The sequence below is a fragment of the Crinia signifera genome, chromosome 8 (assembly GCF_055691185.1).
Source record: "Crinia signifera chromosome 8, ASM5569118v1, whole genome shotgun sequence".
Classification (NCBI taxonomy): domain Eukaryota; kingdom Metazoa; phylum Chordata; class Amphibia; order Anura; family Myobatrachidae; genus Crinia; species Crinia signifera.
In genome coordinates, this window is record NC_139224.1 from 39,089,756 (window position 1) to 39,115,898 (window position 26,143).

The 26,143-nt window shown below is 44.9% G+C and overlaps 1 protein-coding gene across 1 annotated transcript in view; it reads right to left on the reverse strand.

The window, feature by feature from the left end:
* Positions 1 to 5,253: 5,253 nt before the first annotated feature.
* Positions 5,254 to 26,143, reverse strand: part of FGD3 (FYVE, RhoGEF and PH domain containing 3) — a 183,332-nt gene continuing 162,442 nt past the window's right edge. The window contains exons 16-19 of the mRNA XM_083156183.1: positions 24,339 to 24,461; positions 23,317 to 23,466; positions 18,623 to 18,763; positions 5,254 to 6,392 (exon numbers count right to left, since the gene is read on the reverse strand). Of these exons, the coding sequence (XP_083012309.1) occupies positions 6,168 to 6,392; positions 18,623 to 18,763; positions 23,317 to 23,466; positions 24,339 to 24,461 (639 nt within the window). The 3' untranslated portion in view covers positions 5,254 to 6,167. The remainder of the gene's footprint in view (positions 6,393 to 18,622; positions 18,764 to 23,316; positions 23,467 to 24,338; positions 24,462 to 26,143) is intronic.

Consider the following 26,143-nt stretch of genomic DNA (forward strand, 5'->3'; position numbering starts at 1 on the left):
ATTAATTCCAATTTTCGTTTACTTCCCCACCTCATTCCTTTTGTTTATTTGTATTACTGTATTATTTGCATGCACTTTTAATAGTAAAATTGATATATTTTTTACCAATTGGCATTATTCATTGTGTTAAGCGCTGCTCGACTCGCCTGTGCGTGTCTCCCCTTTTTCACTCTCTCCCTGACACCTTATCTATCTTATTTTCTTTCTTTCTTTCTCCCTCCCACTTTCTTTATTGTGCCTCTCGCTCCCCCTAACACCCTTTGCCTCTCTCTCACTGCTGTTCCCCTAATGGACATTATAGTTACAGGGGGGGGGGGGCTTTTTCAAGATTTTGATGTAGTGCCCACGAAGTTCTAATTAGACTTTTGACCCAATGGTGCTGTTGTTGCTACATACAGATTGAGCCATGCTTGTTCGTCCCACGGGCACGCCATGGCTTTCCGTCTCGGCGGGCATTTTGCCAAGATGGGGACATCCGTCTCTGCACGTAAGAACATCGGCTTAAGGGAAGCCCTATTGCTGCGCAGGCTTGACCTGGCAGTAAGCATGCAGGTGCCATGTTTTTTATCCTTAGACCTCAGCTGACATCACATACTTATCCCATATATAGCAGCCATGACATGCTGCATTTTTACAACCACTCCCCGGAGACTTCCTGTTAACAGCCCCAAACAGTAACTTTCTGCCAATCACTGCAATGGAGTTTTCATTATGTGCATGTACACAGTGGCACCTTGATGCATGCGCAATGGGAACGCAGTCTGTCATTAATCACTCAGTTCCGTAGAACATCGGTATGCCCATAACTCTGAATCAGGCTCGATGCCAGGGGCATTCATGCTTGTTGCCAAGGGGGTTTCATACTCTATGCCAAGGGGGTTTCATGCTCAATGCCACGGGGAAGTGAAATGGTCGTTGACACGGGGCAGCTATTTCAAATCTCGTGCCGGCATGCATGCCAATCGGAGCTCACGGTCCGGCAGCCAATAAGGAGCAGCAGTGGCGTCTCCTGATTGGCTGATCGTGAGCTCTGATTGACTCGCGAGCCGGCTTGAGATTTGACATGGCAACAGACCTGCTCTGAATACATCCGGCCTGCTCACCACTCTCTGCCCGGCTGTCCCCATTAGTAATCAAGGCACTGACAGTAATGAAGAAGACCCTGTCAGCGCCCTGGTACTATGGCACCCTACTCAGCTGCATAGTCCACACAATGCGCGGGTCGGTCCTTCATATTAGGCAATAGTCAGTGGACAATAATGAATGATTACTATGCTAATACCCATAGCACGCTAAATCAAGATCTGTATGGTTTAAATGTATATACCCCATTTATTTTGTTCAGAGCACCTATTATCCAGCCCTTCTCTCTGTCTCACCACCTATAGCATGGCAGAGCAGTCAGACAGCGGAATATGCTGCTCAGGGGCCTACTGTAGTTGTAGATTTCCATACAGTAGTGTCATCTGCCAGCTTGGCAAACCCATATTCTGACCCGCCTGTCCAATAAGTCATAGAGAAAAAGAGGGTGTTTGTCCCTGTCCCTCACAACTATTTGGGCCAAACAAGGAAAACTGAAGCAGAATATCTAGAAAAAGGTCTATATGAATGAAAAAACAGATGTAAGCCTAAATTCAGAAATTCTTTTTTTAATCATTCTTCCATGGCTATAAATTACTAAGCAGCAGACTTTCATTATACTTCCAGGTTTCACTTCGGCCATGCACGCGCATTGCAGTACAGTTGCATAGGGGTCAGTCCAGCTCACCGGGCAGGAATTCCAAAGTTGCTGTCAGTTCCGGCTTCTCCTTGGATAACAGAGGACCAGGGGCATTTTAAGAGAGTTGGAGGCCGGTATGCAGCCTCCTCTGGCCGGGACCCTCCTGTCTGCCGGAAGCAGCGCTGTGTGTAGAATCTCCAGAAAAATGGTGCAGTGGTCATTTTTCTGACTATGGAGGTTATTCTGGTTGACTCGCTCAGACACAACTTCGCTCGGAGTGCGTTTCTTAGCCCTCTGCGCATGTGAACCGTTCGCTATGCGCATGTGCAGCCTCACTCAACCATGTACGGATGTAACTCAGCGAACAGAATTACTCTCAGTACGCTCAGACACGGTGGGTGTAATGTGGACATATCACAGGGTGCGGCATCAAAACTGGGCGGTAACCGGGGCGTGCATGTGGGTGGTGACAACAAGTACTGGTCGTACGCCTCGCTCAAGTCACCGAGCACTCGGACCGGTTCACATGAGAAACACTCGCAAGAAAAAAGCAAGTCTCACGCCTCGCAGCCCTGCCGCATCAGCGGGCCCGCATTCGCTCAGACAATCAACACGCACAATAGCGAAATTACTTTCAGCAATACACACTCATGCAGCATAGATGCTTCTTTCATTTATCAATTAACTAACTACAAGGCAGCAACACAGGAAGCATACTTTTAAACTTTACCAATTTACACTTCTCGGCGTTCATATATCTTGTATATTTCATTGCTTTAACACACATATGCAGCAGTATTCTTAACTGCTATTATGTGCCAATTCTCTAACTCAAACCTTAGCACACAAGTGCTCTTGTCATGTTAGGACAATACTACACACAATTACAAGACGACATGTGTCAGCTCCAGCTGAGCCTGTTCGCTCGGCCGGCCGTCCGCCCACTCGTACGCTGTCAATAGGGACAATGGTCATTCTTCAGGTCAACAGGTTCAAAATGTCGACCTAATGGTCAACATGTTTTTGTATGTGTTCCCAACATTTGCTTTGTTTACTATCCACTATGGGAATAGTAACCTGAGGCGAGCACAATGGTAACAGAACCAGCCACCTTGCCTGAAGCGTGGCAAATGAAGCAAGACCACAAGGAACTTTATGGATGGTGGTCACATATGCCTACACATAATAGATTTGACCCCAAAAAAACTGGGGGGAAAATCTGGTCAGCCATCTATACCCACTGTCGAACTTTTGTGTGACCTAGATACGGTAGATCTTCTCTACCACACCCTATATCCTGTCTGATTTCTCCTCCAACAGTCATTAAGTTACTGTAGCTTTTCTCCCCTGCTGTATTATTTATACTTGCTATAATCCTCTTTCCATTTAGCCCAAGGTCTTTCTTTTTAACCGCATCTTTTTTCTTATTTATCATCCGCTCTCAAAAATTATTTTATTTCATACTCAGTGCTTATTTTTAACCCCATGCTTACTTTATTCTCAATACTTTCCCATGGATCTTTCCATCCCTGTTCTGTCCCCTTCCCTGACGATCTCTTTACTCGCTCTCTCACACTCCCTCCAGGACTCCTTTTGTGTATCTATCGGAAGTTCTCCAGCCTTGGTCTGTACAATCAATGGAGGTCACTACCGTGGATGAAGGGAATGCAATGCCAATCAGTTAAGGGGCAGGCACTATGCAACCAAAATAATAAAAATTGCTAATTATCCGCCAACGACAGAAAAACATTGGACTTCTGACATCAATGGTAAAACTATCACACATCAGTAGCTAACCATCAATTGTTGAAGGCCATCTCTAACTGGAGCGTGGAGCACACACGTCACAGTCAAGCTCTATACTGGAAGACAAAAATACAGTGCAGACCGTAGTATCACATATAAATGGCAGATCCGGTGACTCAATTGTGCAGGCAGTAGAAATGTTGGGCAATGGTAACACCACACACACACACACACACAAAATGGATGGAGGGCATTTGTCAGAGGTTCTATTTTCAGACGTTAATTTAAATGAAATACTCAATATGAAACAGGGATTTGTCTTCTCGTATTAACAGGATAATTTTTGATTTTAATTTAATTCATTGTATTAAACATTCTGGAATTATTTAGGAGTTCTTATGTAAATTAAGAACTGAGAAGGACAGAGGAGCAATAGATCCATTAACAGAAAAAAAACTGCTGTAACATTATGTATACAAAGCAATGTGTAGGCTACAGTATGCCAGTTACTAGGTGGGCGGAATCGGAATCACACACTGTATTTGCAGGTAACCGGGAGGTCCGTAAGACTAATGCAGGGATTCGTACATCCAGAAGCAGGAAGCCGTGCTGCCCATTAAAATGACCAGACACCACAAATGTCATCATTAGCTTCTCCATTTGCATCAGACCAAGCTCAGTGCATAAAATGTGTCCCTTCCCTGTACATACCAGACGGAATTGCACAGGGCTTTTATTACTGTACATGCCCACAACACTCATGAAATGTACAATTGCCTTGTTACCCCTCCCATAGAGGTTCCCACCGCTTGTTCTGAGGTTAAACAGGGTCTTCCTTGGACGTCACGCCCCTTCAGGCTGAGCCACACCACCTTTTTCAGTGCAGGGGGCAAGGGTATCACCAATCTCAATCCAACATGAAAAGATGTCGGATCGAGGCAGGGAGGATGACACCGGGTAAGCAGCAGCAGCTTGCATGGCGCCACCCATACCCTCCCGCCGTCTCCTGTACTCACCTGCTACACCAGGTGAGAGCAGCTCACCAGGCCCCGGTCCCAGCTCCTGCTGCCTCCCGGGCAATCGTGCCGCCTCTGCGCTCACCAGGTCCCCGCACCGGCCCGGGTGAGCATCAATCAGCAAATCCGACATCCGGATTTGGCCGCTACATTGAATAATGGCTGCTGGATCCATTGCGTTCAACGAATTTCAGAATGGAGCCGGCATCAATTGACTATATACCTGTATCTTTTGCATCTGCCAGAGAAATAGTGGGCGCTTGCAGCTGTATCTGTTTGGCTCCATTGACCGGAACTTGCTCATCAGGATTAGATACAAAGTAGCAACTACTGAGTGGTGGTGCACAGATAACCTTTCGGAAACGTACAGATAACCTTTCGGAAACGTACTATCGTCCATGATTTTTAATTGTGCTTTAATTTTCCAAAATGTGTTTGTAAATAACAAAATCCAATGTGTTGCTAGGTGTCGCTGTGCTTTGCATGCATTCCAGTCTTTATAAATAATAACCTCACTCTAAAAATATAAAAAAACAGCCATCATGTGTTACATTGTGTCAACAGGACGCTGAAACATTACACAAACCCAGCAATATGACATCATTTATTTTATACCAACAGTGGACGTGCTTGTGACTAGGAAACACCATGTTGTTCAATAGGTCGATGAGCCGAAGAGACTCAAAATTGTCGGATTAAATAATTTGGGTGTCAAAATCCCAAAGCACATTACATAAATTATAACAACGTTAAATATATCCTGAGACGATCTGTGCTAAACTTTTTATTAGCTTATTTTTCTTTTTAAAATGTCTGAAAATATGTATATAACAATATTTACAAATCATAAATAAAAACAAAGAGTTGACCGGAAATAACAAAACAAACAGACAAACAAACAAACTTCATGTTCCCAGCAGTGGTAAAAATGCTTCATACAGACTTTAGAAAAATGGGTTTACGCTAATCAGTCATGCAGAAGGTGCTTGGTCTGGGAGTAGTACAGTACTTCCTATGCAGGCTGCACGGGTGATCCCTCCACTGTATGTTAAGATTTAACATAACGACAACACTTTACAAAGATCCCCCCCACCCCCGACTATCGGTGGCATGTCACATGACCTGAAACAATCAGAACTGAAGAGGAATACTCTATATTAGACAGCTACAACAAGGCAAGTACTTGAGGTTTCAAGGAGGTAACGGTATAGGAATGGTCAGTGGCCCGCCACAATGTTTGTCCACTTCCAAATGTGCTCTGACGAGGCTTTTGGCTACTGTGCTTGGGTGCTTGTAACTGGTCATCCTATATTTCAGTTGTGGATGTTTAAAAAGGTAACGATTAACTATTCACATATACGATCTGTACTAAATAGTATTTGGGATTTTTATCTTAAATACACATATACAAAACAGTAGACTGAAAATTGTGTGCTGTATTTTGTGTGCTGTGATTGCGACCTCATCACATCCGTCAAATGTTCCATCCATAAGGATTTTAAAAAAACACAGTACTCGTTGACACAGGTACAAATATGAAAAATCACATACAATGGGGGAACACCACAGATGTTAATACGTAGAGACGGCAATGTCAAGAATTGTTACGGTGTTGTCGGAGTGTCACGATTCTGAGATTTTTCGTGATGAGAGATAAAAAACCAAAGGACCGTTAATATAGGGATTTAGATGTTCTCGACATATTCTGTAGGGGCTAATGGGTCTCCTTTTGATGCTCGACTTAGAACCCCCATCCATTTCATCAGCAGATCTTCATCTTCAGCTCCAAAAAACAAAGTTTGCTGGGACTGGCTTAATTTAAACACATGTTTTAAGTCCACCTTGTCACTGGCGCTTGGTAAACTGACTTCGTAGCCAGGCAGAGGAATGGCGCGTGAAGTTCGACCGTCCTACAAGGAAAACATTGAAAAATATTAATTTCATAAGACCATTAGTTATACAGTTATAAGCTGCAATTCTTTAAAAATAGCCCGTAGTTCATCAGATCGAAGTGCAGTTGGTAAATTTGGGAGCCCTAAGTAATAAATAAGAGAAACTCATCACTACATGAAAAGAGGGGGAGGAAATTGAATGAGTGCGTTGAGTCATATGAGCACAGGCAGTGGTGGAGCCATATGGCCAAATATACAATGATAGGAGGCTCAGACCACTGCCGTTTTGAGAGAAAATATCTAGGTTTATTAATTAGATCCTACATGCCAGTTGTATGCCCTTCATTACATGCACATGAGCAGTATGACTGGCGAGCACCTGCCGTGCAACTTGGTTTTACCAGATCTTCCAACTTTCTTGCTGTAGAAAGAGAGCTTGTGTGCAGTTAGGGTGTGACAGTGTGGCCTTATGGGAAATGCACAAGAGCCACACCCCTGTTTTTTCTTACTGTGGAGGCAAGCCCTTTGTCCAGTGTTGTGGGGGCTGCTGGCCTTGCCATTAATACCCCTTTCCTGAGGGGGCTCAGCATCTATTCTCCACTTCTCTGCTAAGTAGAGCAGCATTGATGGTTGCCATCGATGACAATACTGCAACAGTCATCGATGGTAATAAACTATGTGATGGATGACCATCGATAGTTTTAGCCTCCCTGGATCTACTGCATCTCAGAACCCCTATGAAAAGGAACAGCATTGCTCACTACCCCACCCAACTTGCCCCCGGGACACTACGACCACAGGTAAAACAGCATCCAATTACTTGAGCTGCCTAGCTGTACTCAGGACAGTATGCCCAAACCAACGATAAGGGTCCTCATTTTTCCTGACCTCACATATATGCTTTAACTGTGACTAAAATGCAGTTAAAATTATGTACAGTCACCTCAGTACATAAAAGCTTCCTAAGCCTGTATATTATGTGTCCCTTGTAATGATACAGAAGGTGACTAACACAATCCTGTAGCAGCAACATTAATCTCACAGTCAGAATAAAATCCTTATGTCTATTGCTGGTTGTGATGGATGAGACGGAAAATGAAGAAATGAAAAATATTCAATGTTGGGTTTATGGCCTCTGTAAATGAAACTTTCTCAATAGGAGTCTGAATTCAAATACATGTTGTGTCCCTGCACTCCAGAACCCTGCACTCCAGAACAATGTTGTGACCCAGAGTTATTGGTGTTGTCATACAGCAGCACTTCCTGCTCTGTCACAACATCATGGACTTGTCAGCATGCAAAGGGATATTATTATTCATATTATATATATTTATAAGGGGTATGTATACAGTGTACTCCATTGTGCTTTATAATTGAGAAGAAACAAAGTAATGGCAATTAAAGAGATAGGAGGGTGGCAATCATAGGCTTACACTCTCCTGGACTCTGGAACGCAGACCCCCCCCCATCTCATCACCAACCACCACTCACATATACCCCTTTTACACAGCACAAATAACCTGGGTCACTGTGCAGTGTGAAAGGGCCTTTTGAAAACTCCTGGGTCCAGCAACCCGGCAATCTAACCAGGTTAAACGAAGGGTTTTACCCGGGTCAGACCCGGGCTGCTGGGCAGTGTAAACGGATAACCCGGGGTCAAGCGACCCAGGTCCCGTTCACACTACATAAAGAAAGCAGGGTCCACTCCAAGTGGTGCCTCCTCCCCCGTCCCCCTGTGATGTGCCGCCACCCAGATGCAGTCAGCGATCCGGTTATTGCCGGGTCGTTGTGGGAGCTTACCCTTGCAAATGCCGCCCCCGGAATAGACCTGTATCCAAATTCCAGGTACGACCCAACATTTGCGATGTGAAAGGGGTAAAAGTGCAACATAGTTTTACACACATGCATACATATACACGCGCACACGCACCCAGGGACGGACGGGATATGATATAATAAATGGTCTCCGTCCTCATGTATTTGTGTACGCTGAGAATAAAGGGGTCAGGCAGTTTTATGGGGATGTGAGATGACAGCAAAGGAAAAAAAAACACACAGCGATAGAAAACATCATAAAAACCAGAGACAATATGACACTAAGAATATCTGCGGGTTCTGAACTGGCGGCAGATAAATTAGGTTTACGCTACTGGCACAGATACATAAATCTCATTTTTCCATCCTTCATGCGTTTTGTGATCAGACTTCAAAAGCTACAATGGAAACACATAGATTTTTAACCCTATTGTACGTCACTAACTCTTGGTTCAGTGTCTCAGATGTCATTCCTCATCAGGGCGCATTAATACTTTGTGTGACCCTTACTTGGCTGAAGCAATTTTGTTGAGCGGAGCCTCAGTGGGTAGAAACCTTCGCTATCAGTAAGGTATAAGGTACAAATATTATATCAACTCACAAACTGGCAGCTTAAACGGTACCCAGCTGTACTATAGTGTGGTTAAGGCAATATTTAATACTTACAACATGAGCCATATATTAATGGTTCCTATGTGGCCTTTTATTTCACTTGTCGGTAACAATACAGATTATGACAGAAGGGGTCAAGCTGGACCCTTCCACCAACCTAAATTACCTGGGAAATGTTTTAGGCTGCGTCTACACATTGGGCGGTATTCAATGAGGCTGATTCACCAGGTTTTTATGGCGAGTTTGTGCTGTAAGGCGAATTTCTGACTAAAACGGTGAATCACCCTATTCAATGACCAGATGGCGAATACATTTCAAGGTTTTTTTCGCCATGATTCACCGAGTAGCAATCGCTATCTTTTTATGGTGAAGTGGAATGTGAACTTTTAAAATAAAGTGTTTTGTTTTTTACAATTGGTGTCAAAAAATCTGGAATTTTATTCTGAGGAGGGGCATGCTATTTTTATTCATGTGCTGTAAGCACATGAATATATATTTAATTAAAAAAATATATATATTTTTTTTTTCTGGGGTAGGCAGGGAGACTTCCATCTCCCTGCCTGCCACCGTCCTCAGGCTCCCTGCGGCGTTCGCCGCAGGAGCTCATATTCGCTGGTCAGGGGCAGCGAGCCCATGACTCGTTGAATACCGGAGCCGGCGAGGCTCCGGAACGCGGCGACCAGTAGCGAATGTGCAGCGAATCCTAAACAGGATTCGCTGCACGTCACCGGTATTCACATTGAATACCGCCCATTGCATTTTATCAGGATCCTATTTAGTAGGATGCAGTTTCTTGTGTCTACACATTGGGCAGTATTCAATGAGAAAAATTTGCCCTGTTTTATGGCGAATTTGTACTTTTTTCGCCTTGGACGGAGCATTTTGCTCTCCAAAAGCGAGCAACCCTATTCAATGTGAAATATTCGCCGTCTTTCTAAGTGATTTTCGCCGTCTCTCTCCGTGTAGCAATTCTCCATCTTTTCATGGAGAGCTGGAATGTGAACTTTTAAACTAAAAGGTTTTTTTTTAAATTTTGGTGTAAAAAAAATCAGGATTTTTTTTCTGTGAAGGGGCATGTTATTTTTATTCATGTGCTTATAGCACATGAATATATATTTAATTTTATTTATTTTTTACACAGAGCAGCCAGCAGGGGGCCGGAGCACTCGAGCCGCTCATTAGATATTCATATATTCACTGCATCCGATCATTACATATGCACGATCGGGTGCAGTGAATACTGGGTCCCCCGCTGGCTATAGGGGGGGGCAGCTTGTGCTGCCTGGGTCCCGGGGAGCCCCCTCCCCTCAACATATGTTCTGGGGCAGCCAGGCAGACTTTAATCTCCCTGGCTGCCACCGTCCCACGGCTCCCTGCCGCGGACGCTCGTCCGCTGCAGGGGTTAAGACTCGCTGCGAGTGGCGGCGAGTCTTAACCACATTGAATAGAGGGAGCAGGAGAGGCAGCGAGCCCTCCGGAACAGGGCGAGTGCATGGCGAGAGAAAAAATCTCTCGCCATGCTTGGCGAATTTTTCACATTGAATACTGCCCATTGCGTTTTAGGCAGGATGCAGCAGGCTTGTGTATATATAGAATAGAATCAACTTTATTGGCCATGTATGCTTGCGCACACTAGGAATATTATGTGGATTACAGTGCAGCATCAACCAGGGATGGGGGGGGGGACACTTTACACATATGTTACATTAAGACATTACATGCAGGGAACACGCGCCCGCCGAGCTGCACAGCTCCTAGGCAGCCATCAACAGCGCCACTGGTCGCCACGACAGCCAGGTAGGTAACAGATAAGCAGGGACAGTACAGTTATCACACAGGGAACACAAACCCGCCGAGCTGCACAGCACCTAGGCAGCCATCAGCGGCGCCATTGGTCATTGCAACAGCCAGGTGGTTAACAAATATGCAGAGACAGTACAGTTATAGGTTGCTATGCAGTGTACAAAACAGGGGAGACACAGGGTTACATATGGCTGAGTGGCACAGTTCCTAGGCAGCCATACTGCGGCGCCATCTTGGTCATGCTGGAGCTGCAGCTGGGGGGGAGCCAGCATGCAGGGAGAAAGGGGGGGGGGTTAGTCAGTAAGAGGCTGTGAGGCCAGGGGGCCTTGAGTTGGAGCTTGGGCCCTCCCTGGGCTGAGGTCAGAGCCGGCCCTAGCCTAACTGATGCCCTAGGCAAGATTTTGGCTGGTGCCCCCTAGCACCGCCACTAGTTCCACCTCTGACCCTGCTCCCCTTTCCCAGCACCATCAATCCTCATCATAGCAGTCATCATTTTGGTGCTCCTACCCACAATATTTTAAATAGAAACAGTGCACACATTCGGTGCGCAGCCCAAACAGGGGTGTGTTCTTGCTGGGAAGGGGCATGGCCACACAATAGTACCCCCAATTCAAATTATGCCACACAGTAGTGCAACTTTATTCACATTATATCATGCGATGGTGTCCCTTATTCACGTTACATCACACAGTAGTACCACTTTACCTTATATACATTACTCGTCACATTATTCACATTATACCCTTAGGGGAGGAGGCCCGAGGCCCCCACTGGGCCCTTCCATCAGACTTTGGCCTGGGTAATTTGTACCCCCTACCCCTTTCTCTCGGCACCCCTGATAATACCACACAGCAATGCCCCTTACACATGACACACATTATTAATGTCCATATAAAAATAATGCCCTTACACATTATGCCAAACTTTATTAATGCCCTTCATACACATAATGACACACATAATGCCCCTTACACATATGCTGCACATTATTAATGCCCTTATACACATGACACACATAATGCCTGTTACAAATGTCGCACATTATTAACGCATTTATACATGACACACATAATGCCCCTTACACATATGCCGAACACTATTGCATAACCAACCCACCCGCAGACAGCACTCGCACAGCCGCTAACACTGTGACCTCTGCTTGGATACAGATGTTTCCTCATACATCTTGCCTCAATAGGCCATGCAGCTCCTGGCCAGTTCTGCTAACGTTGGGTGCCTTTTTTGCTGAAAATTTGTCTTATTTGCATTATTATGACCAGCACACACAAGGAGCTTCCAATGATTAAAATAATACGTGGCATGCCTATATTCTGTGAGCGACTGTGGCTGTACCTGCATACAGAATGCTATGTTACAGTGATTTCCATGAATACACTATTTCATATGCAGATACAGCCTCACTCACACACAGAATATAGGCATGCTGCATATCATTTTAATCAGCAGAAGCTGCTGCTGCCCCTAGGCATTCCAAATGCCCTAGGCAATTGCCTAGTTGGCCTATGCCTAAGGCCGGCTCTGGCTGAGGTTACACTGTTACTGCCCTGGTGCAGGCGCTGGGGGCTGTAGCCTGCGCCGGGGGCAGATCCTGAGCAGGAAGCTGCCAGAGTGGAGTAGCGTGCTCGGTCCCGGTCAGCTTGTTGCACTGAAGGAGGAGCGGGCTAGCCGCGGACAGCATCCGGAATTCAGTGACACGAGGCGCAGTATGCTCCCGCTCTCCACCCAGCCACCTGGGGGGACGCGGTGCAGCTTGTAGCCGGTGCAGCACTCCACCTCATCTCCAGCTGCTCTCTCTGCTTCTCTGGGGGCAGGGGATGGGGGCTCCAGGGGTGGGAGCCGGGAGCTCCACGTGAGTGCGACTATCCCCAGCCCCCACCGGAAGTATTAGAGTAAGCATCCTGCTAAACAGCTCCTGTTCTACTGCATCCTGCTAAAACACAATGTGTAGACGCAGCCATAGATTTACATGTGCAGCCTCCTTACTGCCAAACAGGTCCCTGTAGACGCAGCCTTAGGTTTGGTTCTTGTACATTTCAGTTCATCAGTATATTTTATAACAGAAATAGATTTCTATAATTATGTTTCTCTTATTATTTTTTTGCACAACAGGAAAGACTCTGAATGAGGATAGGATGATGCTACTGGGCCTGTGGGCTTTCCAGAACCTTATTGGACATGCAGGGCAGCCGAAAGGTATGCCGGGCCCCGGTAAAATTTTTGGGGTGTGGCCTAATTGTTGGAGGCATGGCCACCTCTCGCGATTAGGACACACCCCCAAAATGTATAGAGGGGGTTGAGAAAACGCTCTAAAGTCGAGGGGGGGGAGTGTTATTGTCCCTCCCTCAGCAGCACCAGCAGCACACACCTACAGTATGTGCTGTGCTGACAGCAGGCTCAGCATGAGCTCTCACACTGTCAGTGAGACGCTCATGCTGAGCCTGCTGTCAGCCCACCACATGCTGTAGAGGTGTGTGCTGCTGCTGCCCGGGAGGGACAGAGGGGGAAGTGGGGGGGGTCAGACCAGGGCCCCCGTGGGGCCCCTCCAGCAAGCCTGGGCCCCGGTAATTAGTACCCGCTCCCCCCCCCCTCTCGGCTGCCCTGTGGACATGCAATATAAAGGCAATAGGCAGATACAGAGTTGGGTGACAAGTCCATTTGTGGTTTTAATCTTTGCACATTGACTGGAGCCAAGCATACGTAGATATAAGTGATGAAGAGTGGTGCGAAAATCTGTTGTCCCTTCACTAGCACATTGTGGGGAATAACCGGACTGTAAGGGGGTAATAATGCTGACTGAGGGGGCATTATCGGATGTACAGTCTGTGCAGAGTTACATACATACAGTTATTTTTAGATGAAACTTTTGCACCAGTAAAGAGCCGGTGCAAATATGCACTGATAGTGATAACATGCATCACCAAGCTTGCAGATTTATTTATTAACAGTTTCTTATATAGCGCAGCATATTCCGTTGCACTTTACAAAGGAGACACATATGGGGCATTCCTGTCCCAGTAATGTGTACAACTTTATATATGGGCAAACATAAAGAAGCAATTACAGCAGACTATTATAACTCCCCACTGGCCCAGGGTATGTACTATAGTATTATTTGGAAAGCATTGGGAGGGGGAGCTGTTTTTTTTTTTTTTTTAAACAAAGTGGAAGGTATACATTAATTTTATGGCTTAAGCCCGCATATTAACATGCCTCAATTCTCCTTAATCTGCATCAATAAACTTCAGGTCAACATTGATACCCAATTTCTGGAAAGATATGTATATAATCACTCCTCAGTGGAGGTGAAGTACCACCACTGACCACTAGAGGCCACTCGACGGACCAAATTACTCCTTTGTGTGCTAAAAGAGGTCAGAACAGAAAGTGAAAGCTATTTTGCAGGGACACCGATCGGTTTTAAAATTGCTGCATTTGGACAGAGGGAGATGTGAAAACAGGGATTCGAGGTAGGAGCAGATTGGGACTGTGGCTAAAAACTGTCACAGCTCAAAGTGAAAGAGCCCTGCTATATTGATCAACACCACAGAACCAATGAGTTCCCAGCTGCTGGTGCCCATTCCATAGGATACCCTATGGAATGGGATAGATAGGAACGTGTCCTCTGACCTTTTCATACCCCCACTATCCACGTCGGCGTGGAGTTGATTTTATAAAGTGTGGCGAGCGCAGTGAGCCACCGAGCCCGAAGCGTGGCGAGCGGGGCTCGCCACGCTTTGGGCTCGATGGCTTGCTGCGCTCACCACACTTTATAAAACCAACTCCACGCCGACGTGGATAGTGGGGGTATGAAAAGGTCGGAGGACACGTTCCGCCGCCACTCGCCATGCTTCAGGGTGACGTGGATAGTGGGGGGGGGGGGGGGGAGTGCGTAAAAGCTATTTTTAGGACACACAATCATATTATTGTATACCTAATGTAATGGCATCGCACAGCCTATAAAATCGGATGCGATCGCATGTGATTTTGCAGCAGATGCGATGCGATACCTTGGGGGCACACAGAGCAGTGAATAAATTACATAAAAAATCGCATCGCACATCGCATGACACTAAAATGGCCCATGCGATGCGATTTCCCTACGCAGAATGGGCGCCCAACTAACATATAAGTACCGATCTTGTATACATCTTGGAGAAGAGGGTAACTATAAATGCAAGAATGGATTTTATGAATATATTTTCCAATAAAAGCTTTAAAAACCACAAGAAAGAAGATAAATAAACAGTTTTAAATAAATGAGTATAAAAGCAACGAGCCACGACTGGAAATTACAGTGTAATAAAATGTTCCTCCCTCTCAGAGCCGGTTGTACAGCAGATATACCTATGTACTTATTCTTCACTTTATGAAAAGAACATTAGCACCAGGCACATGTTTTATTCTCATACTGGTTGCAATGGCATTTATAAGATCACCCTGGGAGGGATGCAAATGGAAGAGCTGAAACGCGTGAAGTAATCTGTGCGCTGTGACTTGCTCTCTTCTTCTGAGGGAACATAAAGTTTATGAGTGCTGTAGAGGCTCTTACTATGGAATGGAGGCTGGGGCAGAGTAATTAAGCTGCTATTTTACTTTGAAGATATATTTATACTGGTGCAAGATAAAAAGCCAGATGGTACTGAAGCCTTGAGTTATGTGCACATATATATGTGTGTGCGGAGACGGGACAGATCTAGCAAAGGTGGAGGACCTGGAATAAGCAGAGAAGCAGGGCGGAAGGGGGGGGGAGAGAAACAGGCAGAGTGGGAGGCAGAGCAGCAGATAGAGAGGAAGAAGGGCTAGAAAGAGTGTGGGGTGGGGCAAGCTGACATTCTCTCAACCACACTGTAGGTCTGTATTTGTGCAATATAACATACATCCATTGACAGATTTACTATCCGTACAGGGTGTGCAGTGCACACGGCCCTTTGGCCTGGAGCTGAAGAAATCACCAGAAAGATGGCCATGGCGGCCATTTTACCAGCTATTTGCACATGTTCAGTAGAGATCTCCCCGGGAACAAGGCACTGCAGCTGTGTTCCTGGAGAGCTGGCACAGTGAGGGTGTAACAGTAAAACTATGGTGATCAATTTGTATGCAGAGCCTGTGCAAACGCACAACAGTACTTGTACTGGAAAAAAAGGCTGCAGCTTCTGCATATTAGTACTATGTATAACGATTTAGACTCAGTTGCACACAGATATACAAGTGTTGCAGCCTTTCTGTGCATGTTACATCCCATTGTGACTAAAACACATTTTTGCCAAAATAGACTCCAGTTGCTAGCAAAAATGTGTAGGACCTAACGCACAACAAGGGGCGCGACAACAGCAACGATGTATAAGGACAGAGTAGTGCATCACACCCATAAAAAACTATTTGTAACACAAAGATGTCTTTATGCTTACAATTGTTGTTATTGTTACTGGTCATTGTTTACTATTGTTAGTGGCACACACTAGGTAATGATCAGGCTGTCCCTGTATCCTACATATGCTGACAATGAGCAGGGCACTGGCACACCTGCCGACTCAGACATTCTCCTCTAGGGGACAAGACCGGAGATGCTGTTGCCACTTTGGGGAGCCAGGTTCATTGCTATTAGCCTCCACCCCTTCACATCTATACAATGTGATTCACATTATTTTAGCCCGACCCCTTCCATACGGTCTTTCGAATCCTGGTATGACCTACCCATCCTGCCCACAGTAAGTATGGTCAATCGGAGGAAGTGGTTGCATGCCTTGGTAAGTAATGTAATTTCCCTGTATCAAACGGAGTATATATAAATTGTAAGTGTCACTGGCAACTTTGTGCAGAAGATCAACTGTTGCCCACAGTTCACCCAAACCAGAATAGGGTACCACGACCCCAGGAATTCCTGCTTTAGCTAGGACAGGGGACATGTACACATGCTGTCCCTTTCCTCCTAGACCCATCACCTGTCACTCCAGTACTAAGCTGGATGAACACTCTGGGCGGTATTCGCCATGTTTTTATGGCGAATTTGTGCTGTTTGGCGAATTTTTGTCAAAAACGGTGAATCACCCTATTCAATGACCACATGGCGAATACATTTGAAGGTTTTTTTCGCCATGATTCACCGAGTAGCAATCGCTATCTTTTTATGGAGAAGTGGAATGTGAACTTTTAAAATAAAGTGTTTTGTTTTTTATATTTGGTGTAAAAAAATCAGGAATTTTATTTTAAAGAGGGGCATGCTATTTTTATTCATGTGCTGTAAGCACATGAATATATATTTAATTAAAAAAAATATATATATATATTTTTTTTTACACAGCAGCCAGCAGGGGACACCGGAGCCGAGCCGCTCATTACATATTCATATATTCACTGCACCCGATCATTACGATCGGGTATAGTGAATATACGGTCCCCTGCTGGCACCCCCGGGGGGCCCACCTCCCCCCCACAAACGTTCTGGGGCAGGCAGAAAGACTTCCATCTCTCTGCCTGCCACTGTCCTCAGGCTCCCTGCGGCATTCGCCGCAGGAGCTCATATTCACCAGTCAGGGGCAGCGAGCCCCTGACACGTTGAATACCGGAGCCGGCGAGGCTCCGGAACGTGGCGAATGTGCAGCGAATCCTAAAAAGGATTCGCTGCACCTCGCAGGTATTCTCATTGAATACCGCCCTATAAGTTTATCTGTCCAATCTTTCTGATTAGAATGAAAATCTGGTAGTGTAAACACTGGAAAACAAATAAAAAATAACATTCAAATTGGTTAAATCAATTTGATTTAACCAATTTATCCAATCAACCACTTTTGCCCATTTTATGGCTTTTGGGTTGATGGTCAGTTGCTCCCACAGATTTTCACCTCCAACCAGAAAGATTGGACAGATAGGGGGTTATTCAATCCCCACTGCTATTTCTGACCGGGCAAATAGCGGCGGGCGCCTATTCAATGCTACCTTGCCGACAGCATTGAAGAGGCAGATCAACAGATCAGGCCTATTTTGCCGATAACAGCAGTGAATTGTCCGAATGGCTGAATCTCGACAATGGCCGTTTACATGGACACGCCCCATTTTCGCCGATCGGCAGCCGGGACATTGAATCCCGCCTGGCAATTTTTTCTGTCGAGCAAAACGAAAACGGGCCAGAGTCACTGCTCTCGGGACAGTTCTTGAGTGTCAAGGTCGGTACTCCTTTTACATATATTTTTTAATCAAGCTCGTTCAAAAATACGGCAGGACCCCCAGTTTTTAGTGCCCCATATTTTAGGAACCAGGACCTGTCCAAGAGCCTGGTGCTGTTTTCTTAAATATGGGGGACCCCTACACATTTTGTCCCCTGTATTTTGGAAACCAGGACCGGTTCAATGAGCCCGAGGCTGGTTATGCTCAGGAGGGGGGACCTCACTTTTTTAAAATTCATTTTCACTTTTACACTTTTTTTGGACAGAACCATGCACAGATCTCACTGATCTGCGCATGGTTCTGTCAAACTCACCAGACTAAACTTGGTCTATTTGCTTTGCGATTTTTAGTAATGTTTACCAAATATCACACCCTATTACATTGGCAAGTTGTATACTTTATAATGGGAAAACATCTGGATGCGAATATAAGTGTGGCAAACAATCGACAGGTCAAAATGTCGATTTTTACCGCAATTCGCACATTACATGTGCAATTTTCAGAAAAAGGTGCGAATTCCGATATTTTTTTGACTAAAAATCTCATCCTATTAAATGTCACCCACAATCTTTTTACACAACTTTTTTTATTTGAATTTATATAACAAATGTGGGCGACGCTGGCATTATTAGCTGATATTTTGCACATCTCTCAGAGAAATTGGCACTCAAAGGGTTAACTGTCAGCAACAGCGGATTGTCTAGAAAACAGCTTCCATCTTTCAGCGCAGAAAACAGGCACACTGTGGATGATGGAATTAATTACACCTCTAGGATGCGCTGTTACGCCCAGAGATTGATGGTGCATTATATATAGAAATGAATGACTCTTACCTGGCTACAACCCTGGAGATACATAACAAGAGGTTCATTCTTTGGGACGTAGGACCACATCTTGTGCCAGGTCTTCCCCTTCTCCAGGATTAGGAGGCTGCTGCTCATCAAACTACTATCTAGTGACAATGAAATCTGCTTCTAAAAATCAGATAAAGAAAAGGAAACCACTCAGTTCTCTGTACACGCTCGCCAGGACAGACAATTCCAAGTACATAAAACTTATCTCCTATGTTATACTGCGGTTAATGTGCAATATTGATCCATAATAAAGTCACTGAATGACGGATGAAGCAAGTGGCATAGTTAATTAGAAAAGTAATAGAAAGCAGTAAAGCAACACGGTGCTTACACACGCTGCCTTACTGGCAAATATTATAATGGAATTATAGAATAAACGGAACATGGTCAATGCAACAACCGCTCTAGAATGTAAGGTACTTGTGTAGTTTCACGGTGCCAGCATGGCGCCGTGCGTCTGAGTCCCCTTGCGGGGCTCGCTTCGCTCGCCCGCGCTACGCTCGCCACGCTATTTAAAATCAACTCCATGCCAACATGGATAGTGGAGGTATGAACTATCCATATTGGCATGGAGTTAAGTTACTTTTTTGGACATATTTCGTGGCAAGCGTACACCCGGAAGTAGCACGGCGCCATGCTGGTGCCGTGAAACTACACAAGTACCGAACGTAATGCTGCTTGGGACAGGGCAGGGAGAGAAGCAATAGAATAGGGGATACAGTCACTGGGCCACCAGCAAGTTGTTAGGCAGTCATTAGGTTGACATCATTAGGTTGACATGTGTCTAGACACATGTCGACTTAAATGCATGTCGATCTAATAACTTGCTGGTGACCAACTGATCCACACCCCAGATTAGAAGAGGTTCCGTTTCCAGGGAAACAGACTCGTTAAAAGTCAGACAGTGGTGCTGTCCCTCACATACGGTGCTGATCTAAAAGCACAGAGAGAAACAAATATTGCAGGTCACTTTTGAAAACATTTAAAGTATCAATAATGTCCTAAAATCAGATCGGTACAGTATCTATTCTCATATGTAAAGAACAATATATAGGTTGCAACACTGCATTCCTCCAAGTATGGTCTTCTCATCAGTATCCGGACGATAGATCAACGGTGTCTAGGACAACATGCATATGGTCAACATGATCAAAAGGTGGCCATGGTAAAATGGCCGACACTTGAAGAGGCCTACATGAGTTTTTCTTTACATTTCTTGCTTCTTTTTTTTTTAAATGATACATTAACATCCACGTGGACGGTAAAGCAGTGGTAGCAGGGCGAGGGAGCTTGCCCGAAAGATGGTGAGCGAAGCAAGCCATGCGAGAAGACGTGGTACACTATTTTGCATTCCATGTTGACCTATTCATGCATTGATAATTTCCACGGCAACCTTTTGCTTATGTCGACCTTGTGCCTGCCGACCTTTTGTGTTCACCTAATAAAACACACCCCTTTTCATTATGACTGTAACATACTGACTCTGAGGGGGTCTGGTGTGCACAAGTATGGGTCATAGGGTTGACAGAACTTAGGTCGACAGCCATTCGATCGACCACTAAAGGTCTACAGTCACTAGGTTGACTTATGAAATAGGTTGACATGGTCATTAAGTCAACATGGAAAAGGTTGACATGGAAAAATCGGCATGCGTTTTTCATGTTTTTGTTGCTGTGTCGACTTATGTCGACACGGACACCGTATAAGTGTACTGCATTTGCTCACCATGCTTCGGCCGCAGCGCCTCATTATGCTCATCACACTATTGTATTCTCCATAGCAACAGTTTGAAAAACCAACTTTACAAAAAAAAAAAAGGAAAAACTCATGTCATCTTTTTTATGTTGATCTTTTCCATGTCGACCTAGTGACTAATAATGACTGTCGAACTAATGCTTGTAGACCTAGTGACCACATCCCGGTGTGCACAATGCCAATCTATGACTGGGGGTGATTTATAAGCTACTGTATAGCATTGGGAATAACAATAACAGGAGCGACACAAGTTACATCTATTTTATACTGTACATGATTGGTTGTTTTTGTGAAGGGGGAGGGGATTCTTGGGATCTTATTTTTTTTCTTCTTTGGCACTGAGAGAGTTGGCAGCACAATCGGTGTTTAACTGGATCAACAACAGAACCCTAGAAGTCTCCCACACTGCCTTTAGGACCTGGCATTCACGGTTCACAATGTGTTCATCACAACGACAAATAAGTAACGGTCTCCCTGGAGTTGTGCTGAAACACTGTTGGTTTTGTCTTTGGGCAGTATTCAATGAGAAAAGTTCTCCGTCTTTTGTGGAGAACTTGTGCTTTTTTCGCCGTGGAGAGAGGTTTTTTTTCTCCAAAGGCGAGCCACCCTATTCAATGTGAAATATTCTCCGTCTTTCTTAGTGATTCTCGCCGTCTCTCTCCGTGAAGAAATTCTCCATCTTTTGATGGAGAGCAGGAATGTGAACTTTTAAACTAAAAGGGTGTTTTTTTTAATTTTGGTGTCAAAAAATCAGGTTTTTTTTTCTGTGGAGGGCCATGTTATTTTTATTCATGTGCCTATAGCACATGAATATATATTTAATTTTTAAAAAAATATTTTTTTACATTTTTTTTTTTTCTTTTTTTTACACAGTGCAGCCAGCAGGGGGCCGGAGCGCTCGAGCCGCTCATTAGATATTCATATATTCACTGCACCCGAAGCACGTTCGGGTACAGTGAATACTGGGTCCCCCGCTGGCTATAGAGGGGGGCAGCCTGTGCTGCCTGGGTCCCAGGGGGGCCCCCTACCCTCACATATGTTCTGTGGCATCCAGGGAGACTTTAATCTCCCTGGATGCCACGTCCCTGTCAGCTCCCTGCTGCGGACGCTCGTCCGCTGCAGGGGTTAAGACTCGCCGCGAGTGGCGGCGAGTCTTATAAACATTGAATAGTGGCAGCAGGAGAGGCAACGAGCCCTCCGGAACACGGAGAGTGCACGGCGAGCAAAAAAAAATGCTCGCCGTGCACGGAGAATATTACCATTGAATACTGCCCTTTGTGATGTAATGATCTGTAATAGACTGGTGGAAGTCCACCAGTGCGCCAGGCCACTTCTTCCTCTACTTTATTGTAAAAACATTAACTCCATGATATTTTCCATACGGCCACTTAATCTCCTCTTTGACCAATGTATTATTATATCATCTTATAAATTCAGTGACACTGTAGGGTACTGTGGTAAACAAGCTGTTTATTATGCAAACTGCAGTATTTCCCAAGCACGCAGACACGCTGAGCTAATTACAGCAATCAGTGTAAAAAATAAATAATAATTAGGATGTCTGCAGTCTTTAGGTTATTAGGAATAAACCTTTGCCGACTCCATTTGTTGCATCCATCCCTAGACATTCCATTCCATAGGATAGAACGGATAAAAAAAAAAAAAAAAACAAGAGACATGGTGGAAAGTTCTGATGCTTGAACAAAAGAACAATAAAATAATTTTTCGTGGCTAAACATTGCTTCCAAAAACGTAAACCCATCATAACCTAGATCAGCTTTCCAAATGATGAATTCACCCAAAGAAATTATAATGATACATAATTCTAGATTGAATAGGGTGGCGTTGTGTCATGTGTCTAATGTAGGGGGCGTGTCATGTTCCTAATGTGGGGGGTGTCATGTGCCTAATGAAGGGGGTGTGTCAGGTGCCTAATGTAGATGTTGTGTCAGGGGCCTAATGGATGCGTGGTGTGTCATGTGTCAATGGAAGGGGGTGTGTCATGTGCCTAATGTAGATGTTGTGTCAGGGGCCTAATTGAGGGGGCGTGTCATGTTTAATTCTAAGGAATTACAGTAGATGTCCTAAGCCACAAACCATGAATCTCTGCCCCCGAATTTGGAAACACAACATAAAAATAACAGTAGCAACAACACTAAAAAACGGCGCACAGACATATCTGCTACCGGACAGCGGCATATTTATAACAGGGTATGGGTCATAGGGTCGACACAATTAAGGTTGACAGTCAATAGTTCGACCACTTTGGGTTGATGGACAAAAGGTTGACACATGAAAAGGATCAACATGCATTAGTTCAACATGGTCAAAAGGTTGACACAAGCAAAAGGTCGACATTTAAGGTTTTTTGTCTATGCCGACATAGGTCAACATGGTCACTGTATAAGTGTACCACTGCCCTCGCCATGCTTCGGGCACACTATTATATCCCCCATCCATGTCCACTGGGATGGTAACGTATGAACAAGTCCCTTTTTTGAAAACTGTGTCCACAGTTTGTCCCTCTGCACGCTGCCTGCCTGTCCTACAAACGACTCAACGCGCACAAATTAACTTTACCAGAGGTGAACATTAATAATGTAAGTTAGTCACAAGACGTGTTGGTATGACTAGTGGATGAGGTCGGCAAAAGTTGTTTGTCGCAAGGCTCCAATTATGGATCAGGAAACTGGCATAGAGTTCTTTTTCCTTGTGAACACAACTCAACCAATCACACTTTAAAAAACACGTTTAAAAAAAAAAAATGATAATAGTTTGTTAATAAAAATGGCATTTCTGGAAGTCAGCCACACAAGTGCCGCTAATGAATTGGTGAGAAGAAATTCTATTATTGGATTGATTCCATAACACCATACTGCTTTAATTAATATCCTGTTAGTGGCTTCCTGAAAGATTACCTCTAGATTATTTTTCTTCTTAATTTCAGAGACGTCAGTTCCCCCAGGACTACACGGAGCAGAGCTCAACACGAAACAGTCTTTACAAACCCGATTACTACGTGCATTTTCTGCCAGAAGCTTGAATTCAGAACACTTTGCACAAATAACCTAAAAAAAAAGACAAAATATATATTTTAACATTAGGTAAATGAAGACAAATGGGCAGAAGTAAATGTGTATTACTGTACATCAAACATGAATAATGATATGCAATCGTATTCTTGGTGAATAAATAGGCCACTCCCATGACTGAGATACACTTTGTGTCCTGAGTACTGATTGGGTGGCTGGTACACACTCTTGGCAGTGCTCTTGGCATGGGGACCCAGTGAGTTGTTGAAAACAGGAATATATTAATTATATCTGTTAGGGGATTGCTACAATGCGATTTCATCAGACTCCTCAATGTAATTAGTTGGAGGGGAGACTGACGTACTATATTTTTTTGTGACTAAATGACTTACTTATTGCTCACACCATCGGGGCATTTGCATGAGAATGCCCAGTGTTCTCATGGGCACGCTCGTGAAATGCTGGGCATTCCCATATGTGAATGGACTGGCCCACTGCCCCAGGCCCCTTGATTCCCCCCATCCGCATACTTGCAGATGCAAAACATTGCTCCCCCGCGTGATCGTAAGGGGGAGCGAATGAACCAGAAAACCCCCCAGTGGGGACTCTTCAGAGGTGGAAAAAACATTGTGCCCCTGTCACCCACTGTTAACCCTATCGCACACTTCCACACTACCCAGCAGGAATTGGGACTTGCACACTAGTTGTTCGGTACAGGTCAACTAGTGTGCAACAAAGTAAGGAATACACAAGTTCTATCTACTATTAGGAAGGGAGCCGCAGGACATGGGGGTAACTGATACCTCTACCTGTTTACAAAGTTAATACATTTAACTTGTCAAAAATAAAAATAAAAAGACCCTTAAATATGGCGGCCTTGGAGCACAGCCCTAGTTCTATACACTTACCGCCCCACATTGCTTGCAGTGGTGTCGCCGCTTGGTGATAGAGTTGAAGCTTTCCCCACATCCTTTGCAGTTCTGCTTCTCTTTGTCACGTCTCAGCTTGATCGATTTCCTGAATGACTCTGGCTATAGAATGGAGAGGATTCTTTTTAAACAATGTCCTAAAAACCTCCACCATGCAAGGAAAAGAATAATGATAGATATTATTGAGAGGGTTCATTTGCCCATACGCACTGGGCGACTTTGAGCTGAGAGCAGCGTAGTTTACTCACTTGAGGCGCCCAGTGTGTACGGGGCAGCGATGAGCGGTGATACGCATTCCGATTCATCACTGGTCACTGCCGCACATCTACTGATATTACCAGCTGATGAGCGATGGGGTGTACGGCTTTCCATAGTGTCCCGCTATGGAAAGTCATCCACCCCTGGGAAAAAATTTAAACATGAGAAAACTGCTCAGTGTGTACGCACTGAGCATTTTCAGCCTAGCGATTTCCCCCATCATCGGGAAAAATCTACCGGTGTGTATGGACCTTAAGAAATGCAAACTGCTTTCCAAAGGTGACCATAATTGCATATTATTAAAACCGGAAAAGTTTGTTAATCAAGATGTTGCTTCTATATGGGAGGGTAGAGAGATGCCACAATCTCTTCCTGGTCTCCGACTTGCGCCATTGGCTCTCACTGCAGTGTGTGATGGGACAGACCTTAGTGGATGGAGAGGATGGAGTACCACTCTGTGGGTGCTAGGAACGGAGTAAGTGTTCAGCAGGGACAGACCTAGGGTCAGGACGGGGCATAGAGGGAGGCATACTGAGGTGACCTGGTATATGCCAGGTCTTTTGGCTGGTCTGTAATGACAATACAAGAGCAGCACCGCTAAGATCACCTATCAGCATCCTATCCCATTCACCAATTGCAGGGCCTGGAAACCACCAATGCTGTTGTGTTTGGTGAATGTTGATCCCTTTATGTACCCAAATATCTCCGGGCCGCACAATACATACCAGGAACACATACGACGCACTAAAATGATAACTGGAACTATAAATGTACTGTACACACAAAACAAAATACACTATGCAATTGTACATGCATAAACGAGATGTCTTATAGATCACTGTAGCTATGCAGCCCATGGGAATGCTTCTGTACAGCTCTCCATATGGGTCTGGGTCATTAAGTCGACCACTGTAGGTCGACATGGCTCAGGTCATGAAATAAGTTGACATGCCATTGTCGACACAAGCATTAGGTCGACAATGGCTAGGTCATGGCAATGGCTCGCTGCACTTAGCACACTATTCTATTCTCCCTCCACGCCCTAGTGGATGGTAGGGCATGAAATACCGCCTGTTGGCACATGTCGGCTCCCAAAAAAAGTGAAAAACCCATGTCGACTGACCGCGCGTGTCGACCTTCCAACCATGTCGACATTAGGCATGTCTACCTACTTTATTACATGTGTCGACCTTCAGTGGATGACCCAATGCATGTCGACCTTACTGTGTCAACTTAATGGCCGTATACCGCCCACACACACTGTATAATGGCCAGTGCCAGGACACAGCACATCGGCAGTAGTATTACACAGCTCTTCTTACATACAGAATAATAACAGCTCCAGAAAGAACATTTTATCCCTAACACCGCTACAGGGATCATTGTGATGAACACACGACGCAACACGTCCTTCGCTTTTTAGACTTTTCCAGCCTTCTCCATTCTGATGAAGCCGCCAGCAGTGTGCATTCTGCTTATTACAATGTAGTGATTCCTTCTGGCCCACAACCAGTCACTTTAATGTA